This window comes from Petaurus breviceps, unplaced genomic scaffold (assembly GCF_028583685.1).
Source record: "Petaurus breviceps papuanus isolate PSGF00001 unplaced genomic scaffold, PetGlider_PUasm1.0 419, whole genome shotgun sequence".
Taxonomy (NCBI): Eukaryota; Metazoa; Chordata; class Mammalia; order Diprotodontia; family Petauridae; genus Petaurus; species Petaurus breviceps.
Genome location: NW_027186324.1, coordinates 12,343,686 through 12,357,347, shown reverse-complemented (window position 1 = coordinate 12,357,347; position 13,662 = coordinate 12,343,686). Strand labels below are relative to the sequence as shown.

The window sequence follows — 13,662 nt, the reverse complement described above, 5'->3', positions numbered from 1 at the left end:
GTTATATCCTATGAAACGACTGAGATTCTTCATGAAAGACCATTTTAACTTGTTTTCTAACACTGAAGTTAAAGAAATTAACTTTAAAAAATTAACTACATTGTTCATAATGTATATTCACCTTTTATATTCTAGATTGGGGAGGTTCCATTAATCAATTTGTAGATGAGCAAACTAATTTCTGTATATAGTTCTTAGCATATTTTGAATTATTTTAATTTGTCTTTTTTTTCCTTTTGAACATATAACATAGGATTTAGGATACCTGGGTTCTAATCCCAGGTCTCCCTCTTACTACTCATGATTTTGGGCAAATCATTTAAACTTTTGGAGTGTCTCTATCTTAAATAGCCAAATGGAGATAATAATAATTACACTGTCATAAGATTTTTGTAAGGAAAGTGCTTTGTAAACTTTAATGTCCTGTGAAGGTATCAACTAATAATAATAATCTATAAAATGAGGAGCTAAATTTTCTCAAAGGTCCATTCCACCTCTGCAATCCTATAATCCTACAAATTAATTTATCCAGGCTCAGATTTCTTTTTAATGAGAAAGTTGAGAAATAGGAAACAATAAGAAAAATCTATTTTGAGGCATTTTCCATAAGGATTATGGTTTGTGATTTCTGATGAGATGCAGGAGTCTGTGCTCAAGAAAAGTCTGTAATGTAGCACAAGCAGTCCAATCAAGCTTAGTGTGTAAATAGTCCTGGCTAATCACCACACGGTCATTTCAGCCATGGCTCCTTGTATCCATCATCATGGGAGCCAAACTGACCAATCAGGTCAAAGGCATCATGACTAGGTTCATCCGCCAGGGCTGAAAATAGAATCAGTAACTTTTGGTTTACTTGTTGAAAAGTAAGGTCTTGAAATATGTAATTCTTTTGTAAACTCTTGAAGTGTGACAGTAGTTTCTAGATTTCATTATCTCTCATATACCTGTCCCTTGCATTTTTGCTTCAACAAACTGCACTATTTTCTGTAATGCTTATTCTGCTGTAGACTGGAGTAGAACTGCTACTAATGGTTTAAAGAAGCAGATTGTAAACCAAGGAGTGTCCAGTTCTTCAAATTCCTTACAGTCAAACAGTAACTCCACTAATTCTACCACCCTGCTAGTGAATAATGATTGCTCAATACGCGCAAATGGGAATGGTATGTATATCTCCATCAAGTATTTCTTGAGCTATTTTTATGTACTTTTAAAAGTAGATCTCTCCTCTTGTGACATTATTTTCTAATCCCAGAGCATAATTACCTATGACTTGTTCATTCAAATGGTTGCCAATTAGAAAAGAGAAATAGTTATCCAATTTGATTCATGTTAGTGTGCAGTGGAACTAATTTTCAAAGGAATATCCACTTCTCTTTTGAATTGTTACTGAATACAAAGTTTTAAACATTGCAAAGTCTGAACAGAGCATCGTCTTCAAATTCCACTGACTGTGCTCCTTGAGAGCCATATTGAAAAAGCTCAAATAACCACACCAATTCCTGTGACATCTTAACTAGACACTTCCTCTGTGCTTAAAGCTTGCTATTCCATTACTTATCCTATTTACTAATCTTTTCTTCTGATATTGATTCTTTTAATCAATGTTCAGTTGCACAATACTAAAATATAAAATATGGCCTTCTATTTTATCAACAGGGAGGTAGATTTTAGTTACAATGCAATGCCCAGCAATTCTGAAACCTGTGTCAGAAATGTCCACCTATTTTTCCTTTAAAAAATTGGGCTTCTATAAGCCTTATCTTTATGTGTTTTGCTTCTTAATATCTCCATTATTATATTACAGATAATTGTAACTGTCCTTGACTAGTAATTATTGGAATAACTTTTATTCTCTTGCTGTTCATCTTCCTTCATGCCTTAATGAATACAGTTTGTGAGTGGTTAGTATATCTGTCCAAAAAACCTCAGGTCTCTCAAAGTCGCATGCTCTGCTGGTATTGCCATAATGTACACAGATTCTGAAAAAATAAAAAAGATTCAGCACCTTTGAGAGATGGAATTTACTTCAGCTCTTTTACAGCATTATACTATTTTAGAGTGAGAACTCTTATCATTTCCTGTGAATAGCAGTGGCAAGATTAGTTTCCAAATATTGAGCAGAATAAAAAAAAAAATCAAGATCAGCTTAATCTGGGGTCACAAAAAAAGAAATTCAGTTTCAAAGAGAAGGATAGTCATAGATGTGCAATGAATCACCAACAATGTAAATAACAGGGCATGTTAAGAAGCATACTAACATTGGGCACTGTGGTGCTCACTGGGGGTCCCTATTGCTGAGATGCTGAGGCTGGTGGAATGTTTGAATTCAGGAGTTCTGGGTCATACAAGACAAAGGCTAATCAGATATATACACAAGTCCAGCACCAAAATGGTGAGACCTTGGAAGTGAAAGGCTCTCAGGCTTGTCTAAGGAGGGGTAAACCAGCCCAAGTCAGCAAAGCTGAGCAGGAGTTTCCGTATTGATCAATATTGGGATAAGGCCCATTAGGAGTGCCTGTACTTCCAACCTGGGGGAGACACGGAGACTCAGTCTTAAAAAAAAAAAACAACAGAGGAATACCCAAGATTTTTGACCCCAAGTCCATATCTTGGATTAATGAGAGGACTGGAATAAATGGATTGGATTCTCTGATCTGTTCCACATCTAGGCTTCCTTCCAGTTCTAAAACAGTTTTAAAAAATTCACTGATCCCAAAATAAAATATAACTATGACCTATAATTATTAAGGAGGAAGTTTCTCTGTGCAATACATATGGTAGGAAGGATTTCCTCCTGCTAATTCATGAAGTAAACCTGCTAATCTTCCTCTAGGAAATGCTTCTACAGAAAGGAATGGTGTCTCCTTCAGTGTCCAGAATGGCGATGTATGCTTGCACGACTTCTCAGGAAAACAGCATGGGTTTCATGAGAAAGAAGATCCTTGTAACAACAAAAACCGAATCTCTCTCAGAAGGACTTCAAAGAGGGGGAGCCTCCATTTTGTTGAGCAAATGTGATGTAAAAAGAAGATCCCAGCATGGTGGTGGATAGTGGAGGAATATCAGAATCTTAACTTTTATACAGTGTGAGGACATAAAGCTGACTTATTTAGTGTTCCATGTCCTTGGGGAGAACAGATCCAGGACTGACAAGGACTGGGGGTTGTGGGAAAAAAAAGAACTTCAAAATTCTGTTAGAGAAGATCCATCAGAAACTACATTGGAGCTCACATATGTTTGCAGTTTTGGCCATCGTTCTTTCTTTTCAACGAGAGTTGTTTTTTTATCATTTTTTTTTAATACAGTAGTACCAAATAAATATTCTAAATAGTACCAATGTAAAACCCACAACTGATTACAGCTTAGACATTTATTCCTTTGTTATTGTAACAGACAACAGCTGTTAATTACAATTTTTGTGAGTTCAGTCCTTCTTGTTGTATATAAGTTTAATGCCACAGACCGTTAACATTTTCTTTCTACTTCAAAAACATACATATTTATTTTCTATAATGTAAATTTTTTTTCCTTTTGTATAGAACAATGATTATGTTATTTTGTTTCAAGTTGTAACTTAGGCAATGTTAGCTGATTCAGTGAATTTCCAAACCATTCTTTATTAGTTTAGAGATTATTCAGGATGAAATGCAGCAGTTTCCATGGGCCAACATGTGAAGATGCTGGCTAAACTGAAATGTATAAACAGGCCTAGTTCTTGGTTGTGATTGTGCCCTAAATTCCAGAGACCTGATTCTTGTTCTTTTAGTTCAGTTTAAAAGTATAGTTAGAGGAAGGAGATGAAGCGTAATGCAGACCACGTAACAAAACAAATTTGAGTCACTGAGCAGCCTCATTCACTGCCACTTGTCAATCCTCTAGGAGCCTTTCAAAAGAAATAAGACTGAGTAAAATGACTTTTTAATGGAAATGTATATAAGGAAAATTTCCTAGTTTCTGTTCTTTAGGAGCAAGGTAACTGCATAGTACATGGTTGACTTTTAAGACTGTTAAGCTCTGTTTTGCTCTGAGCTACAATCAATAAGTACATATATGAAATATATATATATATATATATAAATATTACAGTTGTACAGTGACAAAGGTAAGCATGAGATTGAGAATGGGAGAATATCCCATGATATTATCATTCCCATGAATATCAAACCCTGATTTTTATGTATTAGATGGGTTGGCCTTCCCCAAGTATGTTCTTAACAGGAACTGTCTGAAGTCTTAGTTAGCCCTACCCTCTTACCCCCATGGGATCTATTGTATAGATTCACAATACATGTAGAAGTGAAAGTGGGGCCACAGGACAAACAATAATGTTAGCATGATGTATTTTTGTGAATGCTCCACTTGGTTAATTGCCTTTGCACTGTTTCTTTATATGATTTATTTAATTCTTTTGTATTTATATTTTAAAATGTTGAAACTGGAAAAATAAATATCAAGTTCCTTTCATGAAGTTTTAACAACTTTCATACAGATAAAATGTTTGCAGTCATTTGTGTAAGATGAAAGTGTTGCATAAGTACAATAAATTAGAGTAAAAGTCTGAGTACAAAAAAAACTATTAACATTTTCCAGAGAATTGTGAATCACACTAGGTCACAGGAGTTTCTAACTTTTGTGTGTATGTCACGGACCCTTGTCAGTCTGGTGAAATGTATAACCCCTTTTTAGTATGGTTTTTGTGGCCTGCACTTGCAGCACCAACCAAAATGTAGAAGCGTGAACATGAATAATGAGTCTGTGGTCCAGGTGGAGATTGTGTTCACATGTTTATTGCATGCCAAGCAAATCTTGACTAAGCATCTGAGATATGCTATAGCTAAAGCACTTACATCATACTTTCTCATGGGAACTTCATGTAGCTTGTTACATGAGGCACCTAACTTGCAACTTCGCAGGAGGCAACTCCCCTGGGATGCTTCCCTGCTTTCTTATCCCATGAGTCACTGCTTTATCTCTATGTATATAGGTGTCCCGCGTGGCCAGGGTTTCAGGGACAGTCAGAATGTCCCGAGCCTGTCTTGTATGAGGGATGAGTAACAAGGGGGTGGTGAGTCAACATCCTGAGATACTGGGCCTGGGTGGGAGGAGACAGCTTTAAGGAGCTCCTTGGCTTGGATTCATTCCCATGGCAGACCCCTCAGAGCTAAGCCTCGACATCACCCCCTACAACTCCCCCTTTTTCTTTAAGCAAGCAGTTTGAGGCTATGGATCTCTATGCCCATCACAGCTACTCATTAAGTCATATTTTATAGGTATTTGAGGTGGTTATGGGGGGAGTGCACGGAGTTTTCTTGCTTCTATGCCTCCATCTTGGCTTTGACTCCTAAAAGTCCTTTTTTTTCTAGCCAGAGAATCCTATATTACTTAAAGTGTAGGTTCCCCAAAGTCTGAAACCAAATGAGGGTGGTTCTACAAGCAGTATAATGACATCCTAACCACTAATATATTGTTTAAGAGTACAGTTAAAGCATGCTATATTCCAATAAAATGTAGTATTGACTTATATCATCTGTAAATGATTTACATTAGTAGAAGTAAGGGGGTAAAATATATGTAGTTATAGGTTATATATGAAACAATGGATGTGATAGGGGTATGTGTCTCACAACTTAAATCAGGATGTAACCAGTTCAATTTGTATTGAAATCAGAGTGATCCTAACAAGAAACACCAATCCTGGGATAACAGGTTTCAGTTCTTTGGCTTGATATAATATATGTTCCATCTGACCCCATGTGGGTGCAGCTTTTTGTGTAGTGGCTGCATTAGGAGACCTCTTCTTCTTTATTCCCATGTTCTGTCTCCTTGATTTCTTCTGCTGCTGCCGAAGCTTTTTCACCTGCTGGGTGAGTTGTAGTACATGTCCTCACATTTCTGTTGTAGCACTTTTGCTGGTTGTTCCGCAGCTTCTGGAAAGATATAAGCTCAGTCTCCCCCCACACACACATTATTTAAGGGGCAGGCCCTTCCCATATCTGTGTTAAGATAACCTTCATTTGGGAAGTATGTACCTTTTCATATTGTTTTACTCTCAGTGTATACTCATTTTTAGCAATGTATAAAAAAAATATTTTTGGGTGTATAAAGCAGTAGCTAACTGGTGTATAAAGTAGTAGCTAATTATCTTTATGGCATATTGGACCAAGTCCCCCCTTTTTATATTAGTAAATAGGTTTTAACATCTTTAGTATAAGGGTTATGCCTATAATTAATTTTTATTTGAAAAATGATCACAGAAAGATTGAAATGATTTGCTAGTGTAGTGGGAGCATTATCAGTTTTCGATTGTTTTCGAACATCCATTGAAGCAAAAGACTGTAACATATGGTTGATTACATTTTTTACTGCTTCCCCTGTCTGAAGGGAAGCAAAAGTAGAAGAAGAAAAATTATCTATTGTAAGATGTATATTAGTAGAGGAGTAAAGGAGACAACACATTGAGGGCAGCTTTTTTAAATGATCTGTCTAGCTTATTCCCTAGTAACGTGGAGTTTTTTACAGAGTATATGCATTATGATGAAAATCAGAGTGAGATAACATAGCTCTATGAATAATTGGAGGAAAAAAAGTTGTAAAAACTGAAATTATTTCATACAATTGCATTATTTTGATAAAGAGGTCCAGGAAGTGAAGAATGAGCTGTGATATGGGTTAAACAGGTTTTGACCTCAACCTTATGGGAGTTTGTAATTTTAGAAGAAAGGTTAATAAAAGACTTACTAGGTCCCACATACATAGGGGATTTAATTTAGCATTTTTCTTTCTCAAATTTAAACTTGTCCTGGTGTAAAAGCCAAAGATTTCTAACAAGAAATCTTTTTTTAATATTTTCAACTTTCTTAGCAAGTTAGGTTGATTATTCAGGAACTATATAACTAAAACAAATTCCTTTCTCAGGCTGAATGACCTTTTCTAATAGAGATAGTTTCCAGGGGCTTTGCCAGTTTTACAATATAAGAATAACTGAGATGGACTTTAGGGAGGGGCTGATGGTGATGCCCCTGCTTTGTCAAATCTCATACATGCAGAAGGAATGGTTTGAATGAGCAGAATTAATCTGAATAAAATTTTCACCAGTCCTCCTCCTTTCTACACACAGTAATCAATTAACAACTTTAGGTTTTAGTATAAAAATGGTAAAGTTACTTAGGTAATAATTTTCATATCTTATAGCCAAATTGTTTTAGCTGTAACCTCCTCTTAATCTACAGGTAAAGGTGTAAATACCAGGTTTTCTGTGTGGCAGATATAAACATAATAAATCATAGCTGTTTTTACACAAATTCTTTCCTTGATCTAATAGTTTCAACAAAGTTCAGACTAAAAATTTGCTTATCTAACACTATGTCTGGCTTACAAATGATCCCTCAATTTTCATTATATAATTTTGCTACAATTTAGGAAGACCATAGTAAAACAATGACATTATGACATGAATTGTATTTCCAAATGATTATTTGCAAAAATTATTGATAGTAAATTGGGCTTATCAAGTACAGAAGTTTTTCCCCTCTACTCACAGCTATAGGGTCTGATTGTGTATTTAGAGGGTTTAAATGGAGAGGTTCATCTTGCTTGTTTAGAAACATGTGGCTATTGCTAGTGGGGTCCTTGATAAATTTAGTATGCCTCCTTCCTTTAGCCAGATTGGGAAAGGAAACTCAAATACCCTGTTATTCTACAGCACTTTCTCTATAAAATCTGATCTAGGATGAGAGGCTTGAATAAATTTTTGTAAAATGTTTTCAGCTAATTTTAACTTGCACTTCAGTAAACTTCAGTGCTATGTTTATTCCTAAAAATTTCTTAGAAAGTGATAAGCTTTTAACTTGCCAGCTAGAGGGAGTGGGACTCTGGAATAACCCAGTGGCACTGTTTCCCTTCTCCTCCAAACTGGGGAGTTTGCAGCCTTCACCTTTTAAATGTTTCATATCAGATCTTAGCAATATCCCAATTTGCCTTAGTGGAGAATAGTATAATAAATTCTGACTTATCTTTAGCATCAAGTTAGGAGTGACACTATTCACTTTTTCATGTTCCCTAAAATAGCCAGAATGAGCTCAATTGACTTTTAGTTGCATTCCGATACACAAAATTTTTTTCTAATACATGAGGCAGGAAATGGTTAAGTGCTTGCCCATTTGCTTCTTTGATCTGAGAGGGAAAAAAAATCCCTTATCTTATCTCCTTCTTGGCATTCAACTTGGTGTAAGGGTTATGGGATTTAAAGATCTTCCATGCCCCATTGGACTTGCTGATGTAACAGGAAGGGGTGGGGCAAGAGGAAGCAAAAGCCAAGCTAGAGTTCCTGCGGTGGCTAGCAGTGGTGGGGGCAGTGGCTAGCAGTGGCAGTGACAGTGGCAGAAGCAGCAGAGGCAGCAGCAGCAGAAGCATGAACCCCTTTTTGAGTCAGACAGAATTTCTGCTAAGGACTCCTGCTGAGGACTTCCAGGGGCCGGAGCTGCTGGGAGCGCGCTTCCTGGATGCTGGGTGGTTGCTGTGAGTGGGGAGAGGAGGACCTTTGCCTGAGGTAGCATGTTCTGTTTTAAAGTCTTGAGAATGTGGGTGCTTTGTACTTTATCTACCTGTGCCAATGTCATAACTACTCTGATGGCTTTGACTTTCTGGTTTTGGGACTCAGTCTTTTGGTATTTTAATAAATGTTCTCTCTTTATCCCCCATATAGCAAGCCTGATATATTTTGTGATTGATAACTACATCAGCATATCTGTAATTTCCATAGGCATTGTGAATATGGCATTGCTGATATACTTGCCCAGAGTTGAATAAAGAGGAAGAGATTTTCAAACTTTTAATAATCTTAAAACTTCTGTTTACACTTTTCATGCAAATAATTTATACCTTTCTTAAACTTCCTACCCAGCTCCTCTCTTAGCTACATGCTTAAATTTGTTTCTAATTCTGACCTAACACTTCTACACTTTTGCCATTACCATCATATAATAAAATACTTTTTCTCTTTTTTTCCTCCTTCCCTTCCACTTGTGTTCTGGTAGGCAAGAAGGGAGAGGGAGTGAAAGAGATAACATTCCAATGAAAGTCCAGCAGTCCAGCCGCATTTTAAATCTTATAGAATGACAAATTACTCTCACTCATTCTCACAAAAACACTTAAACAAAACAGAGAGATACAGAGAATGACAGGAAGAGTGCACTCATAGAAATTGTTAAAGATCTTCTGTAGAAATCAGACATTTATTTCGTCCTCCAGAATGTTAATGGAGGCCTGATAAGACTTACTTTGAAATTCTCTTTTCACCTATTTCTGTTAGAGATAGCTGCATCACACTGAATTGTTCAAGGCACCTTTGGCACTTTCATTTCTAATGTTAAACATATCTTTAAAATATTCCATAGAAAAAAAGGCAGAAATGGGGAAATGCTGGAGTCCCTCCTCCATTAGTCTCTCATTCATCTCTCTTCCTGCTGTTTCCCATTTTACCAAATCTGTCGCCCCCTTCTGTGGAAACCAGGGACATGTTTTTACACATTCCAAGATTTATTGTAACTGACTGATAGGAATAAATAATCCTCTTTCTCTTACTAATTTCTTTAAGAGTCTTAAATAATATTCTTGGTCTCTACTTTCACTTAGTACCTGTCCCATTGTTCTCCTGAAAGCTTTTTTCCAAGACCAGCTTATCTGCTTACTTGTTACTATGTTCCTTACAGATCCCACTGAGCCTGGTGATTATCCCGCTCCCTAATACTGCCAGGACTCTGTCCCTCCCCCTTTTTGTTTTGAATGCCAGCTGGCTTAATGCTACCGGGACAGTTGCTGTGCCTTTTGCTCCCTCACCTTGTTCTGCAGTATGTCAGCTGTTCAAGGTTCCTTTTTTGTATTCTCTGGAGTTCCCAAGGAGGCCACTTCCCTGGTACCCTGCCAGGTCCCTGTTCTAGGCGCCACTTGTGGCCTGCTCTCACAGCACCAATCAAAATGGAAGCTTGAATGTGAATAATGAGTCTGTGATTCAGATGGAGATTACGTTCATACATTTATTGCATGCCAAGCAAGTTTCAACTAAGCATCTAAGGGTCCGAGTTTATATACTATAGCTAAAGCACTTACATCGTACTTTCTCATGGGGAACTCCATGTACCTTGTTACGTGAGGCACCTAACTTGGAACTTTGCAGGAGGCGACTCCCATAGGATGCTTCCCTGCTTTCTTATCCCATTTGTCTTTATCTATATTGCTCAAGTGGCCAGTGTCTCAAGGACGGCCAGAAAGTTCTAAGCCTGTCTTGCACAGGGGCTGAGAAACAAGGGGGTGGTGAGTCAACATCCTGAGATACTGGGTTTGGGTGGGGGGAGACAGACTCAAGGGAGTCCTTGGCCTGAATTCATGCCTATGGCAGACCCCTCAGAGCTAACCCTTGACATCGCCCCCTACAGTTTTTAAATGGATAAAATAAAATAATAGGATTATAAAGGAAAACAGTTCTATTGAAATACAATTATCAAAATATATTTTAAAACAAGTTCGTTTCTTCTTTCACAACTGGGACTAAAATGGAAATATGTTCTACATGATAGCACATGTATAACCTATATCAAATTGCCTACTATTTTAGGAAGAGGAGAGGGGAGAGGGATGGAGGAGAAAAATTTAGAACTCAAAATCTTGTAAAAATGAATGCTAAAAGTTGTCTTGACACATAATTGGTAAAAATGGACCCCAAATTAAGAACTCCTCCTACATTTATAAATATGAAGCAATGTGGATAAAATTCTGGCTAGTTTTTTATGATATCACCTTTTTTTGCATCCTACCCATTTTCAAGATTTAGTGACACTTTATGTTCCTGGTTTGACTGAGCTGAAATTCTACTTCTGTTGGCTGTGATTCATAGCACTCTTCAAACTAAACTCCAGGGGATATGCTAGAGGAATTTTAAGAAAATGGTTGAGAAAAGAACTGAGGCTTTCTAAACATTTTTAGTGATACTTGTAGGAGATTATGTGGATTATACAAATATAGCTAGACATTCTTTTCCTTCTCAAATCTACCATTGCATTTAGTCATTCATTTAGTCATTCATTCAAAAAACACATTATCAAGAACCTACAAAGATAAATAAAACATGGAACTTATCCTTAATTAAATGGGGCTTTAAGAGGCAGATAATTAAAAAACAAATAAGAAATGCATATATGTAGACTAATTAAAATATATATTCTCATATACATATAGATATAAAAAAAACTTTTCCAGCTCATCAGCTGCTACTACAATAATAATAGCCAGCATTTATTTATCATTTTATGATAAATTTATGCATTATGCAAAGCACTTTACAAATATCTCATTTTATCCTCACAACAACCCTGGAAGGTAGGTACTATTATCATTCCCACTTTACAAATGAGGAAACTGAGGCACAGAGAGGTTGAATGACTTCCCCAACATCCTACATCTAGTAATTGTCTCAGGCGAGATTTAAATTGAGATCTTCCCAACTCCAAACCCAGTGCTCTACCCACTGAGCCTCCTAGCTACTCAAGAACACTACAGAACCAGTGTTTGGTGGCACCCTTTAAACACTTCCTAAGGTTTCGCTGTGTGCACATGGAGTGATGAGAGGCTGTGAGATGAAAAGACTTGATGCTAAACTTTATGTAGAAAGATGCCAATGCTTAGCAGGAATGACAGAGTTCCTCTAGTCTTTGATTCTATGCCACATTGGAGATTATTCTGCTGTCCTTGGTTCAAAGGGGCTTCCTTTTATTGCTTTAGAAAGATCACTTGTGGGGGAGGCAAGGTAGCGCAGTGAGTAAGAGCACAGGCCGCGGTGTCAGGAGACCCAGGATTGGTTCTGGCCTCAGATACTTGGCACCCACACAAAATAACTAGCCATGTAACCTTGAGCAAGTTACTTAATCCCAATTGCTTAAAAAAAAGATCACTTGGAGGATTATGTGAAAGCTAGACCATTTCAATACCATCCAGAGACAAAACTATTTTCTCCAAGTTACCAGTCCTTTGCATTGGATGAGTTATGGTGACATAGATGCCTATGTGACATAGGTGTACATATAAGAGTCAAGTCTGTGATACTCTGTTCCCACACTCACACAATCTTTTTTAAAAATAATACATAACTTCCTATCGACCTAACTTGATGATCCAGCTGCCATCACGGCATCTCCAGGGACTAGGCTGTACTGATACATGCAATCAAAAGTCCTCTCCTGGAAGATAAATAGTTGATATGAAAGTATGTCAAGACTATTAATAAGGGGGCAGCTAGGTGTCAAAGTGAATAGAACACTGGCCCTGGAGTCAGTAGAAGCTGAGTTCAAATCCTGCCTCAGATACCTGACACACTACCTGGGTGATCTTGGGCAAAGCACTTAACCCCAATTGCCCTGCTTTCCCCCTCCAAAAAAAAAAAACCTACTTGCTCTCTTTTTTTTGTTTTCTTCCTTCTTTCTCATTGTTCACTCCATTGGTTAAAATCATTCTTTACATATTCACTAATGTTTAATGTGAAGGTATTTGTAGATTCTATATCTGAGTGCATGCTGCCATGAGGGGGAAGGCTTCAGACACTTTACACTTACAGCTGTGTGACCTTGCACAAGTCACAACCCCAATTGCCCTGTCCTTTCTCCTCCAAAAAGCAAAAAAAAAAAGTAAATAGTTTGACCTTATTAAATCCATTACAATTGATCTTCCATGTTTAGCTTCTTATATTTCTCCTGATTCTTATAGGCCAAATTTTCTATTCAGTTCTGGTTTTTTCCTCAAGAATACCTAAAAGTTGAAGATGGTGGAGTAGAAGCACAAACCTGGTGTGAGTTCCCACTCTAATCACTTCCAATAGATGTAAAAAAAAATGACTCTAAACAAACTTTAGAGCTACAGAACCCACAAAGAGACAGAGAGAAACAAATCTCCTGTGAAAGCAGCCTGGCAGGCAGAAAGAAAGGATCTATCACACTGAGTTGGGAGTTGAGCACAGTCCAGCATGAGTCATGTGGTTCTGGCCCCAGGGCGGCCCCAACAAGCTGTGGCCAGAGCAGACTTCAGGAGAGTGAATCACCAGCAACTGTGGAGGTTTCCAGACTTCTCAACCCATAAATGCCACAGATAAAGTAAAAGGTCAGTGTGCAACTCTGTTGGAACTGGGGTGGGGGAACAAGTGGAAGAGTGAGGTCTGGCCCCTGCCCTTGGGGCAAGAAGTGGGCAAAGCAGCAGAGGCTTGGCAGCTGTGCAGCTGACACCACATGGCTGCACCAGGAGCTCCTGGCCTGCAGATTGTAGGGGAATCAAGCAGCCATTCAGAGGGTAATCGCTTTCTCTTTAACCTGCTTGGATCTGGATCTGGATCTTGGGTGGTGATCCTGGGGTATATGGCCAGTGAGCCAGAGCTTGTGAGGGCTATAGAGAGGGCACCGTCTAATAGCTCCAGCAGCTGCAAAAACCCCAGTGACTGGGGACATAGCTCTCTCCATTCTGGAAGCAGAGTTCTACCATTACAAAGAGGTCAAAAGTCAAGCCATTAGCTGGCAATATGAGCAAGCAGAGGAAGCAAAAACAGACCATAGAATCCTTTTGGGGGACAAAAAGGATCAAAGCATGGAGCAGGAGGAAGACAGTGAAGTCAGAACTCCTGCATCA

At 37.9% G+C, this 13,662-nt stretch overlaps 1 protein-coding gene across 2 annotated transcripts in view; it reads left to right on the top strand.

Annotated features, from left to right (window-relative positions):
* ADGRG2 (adhesion G protein-coupled receptor G2) overlaps positions 1 to 4,460 on the top strand; it is a 176,602-nt gene extending 172,142 nt beyond the window's left edge. For both annotated transcript variants that reach the window (XM_069100723.1, XM_069100722.1), the window contains exons 29-30: positions 1,008 to 1,160; positions 2,834 to 4,460. In XM_069100723.1, the coding sequence (XP_068956824.1) occupies positions 1,008 to 1,160; positions 2,834 to 3,018 (338 nt within the window). In that variant the 3' untranslated portion in view covers positions 3,019 to 4,460. The remainder of the gene's footprint in view (positions 1 to 1,007; positions 1,161 to 2,833) is intronic.
* The last annotated feature ends 9,202 nt before the right edge of the window (positions 4,461 to 13,662 follow it).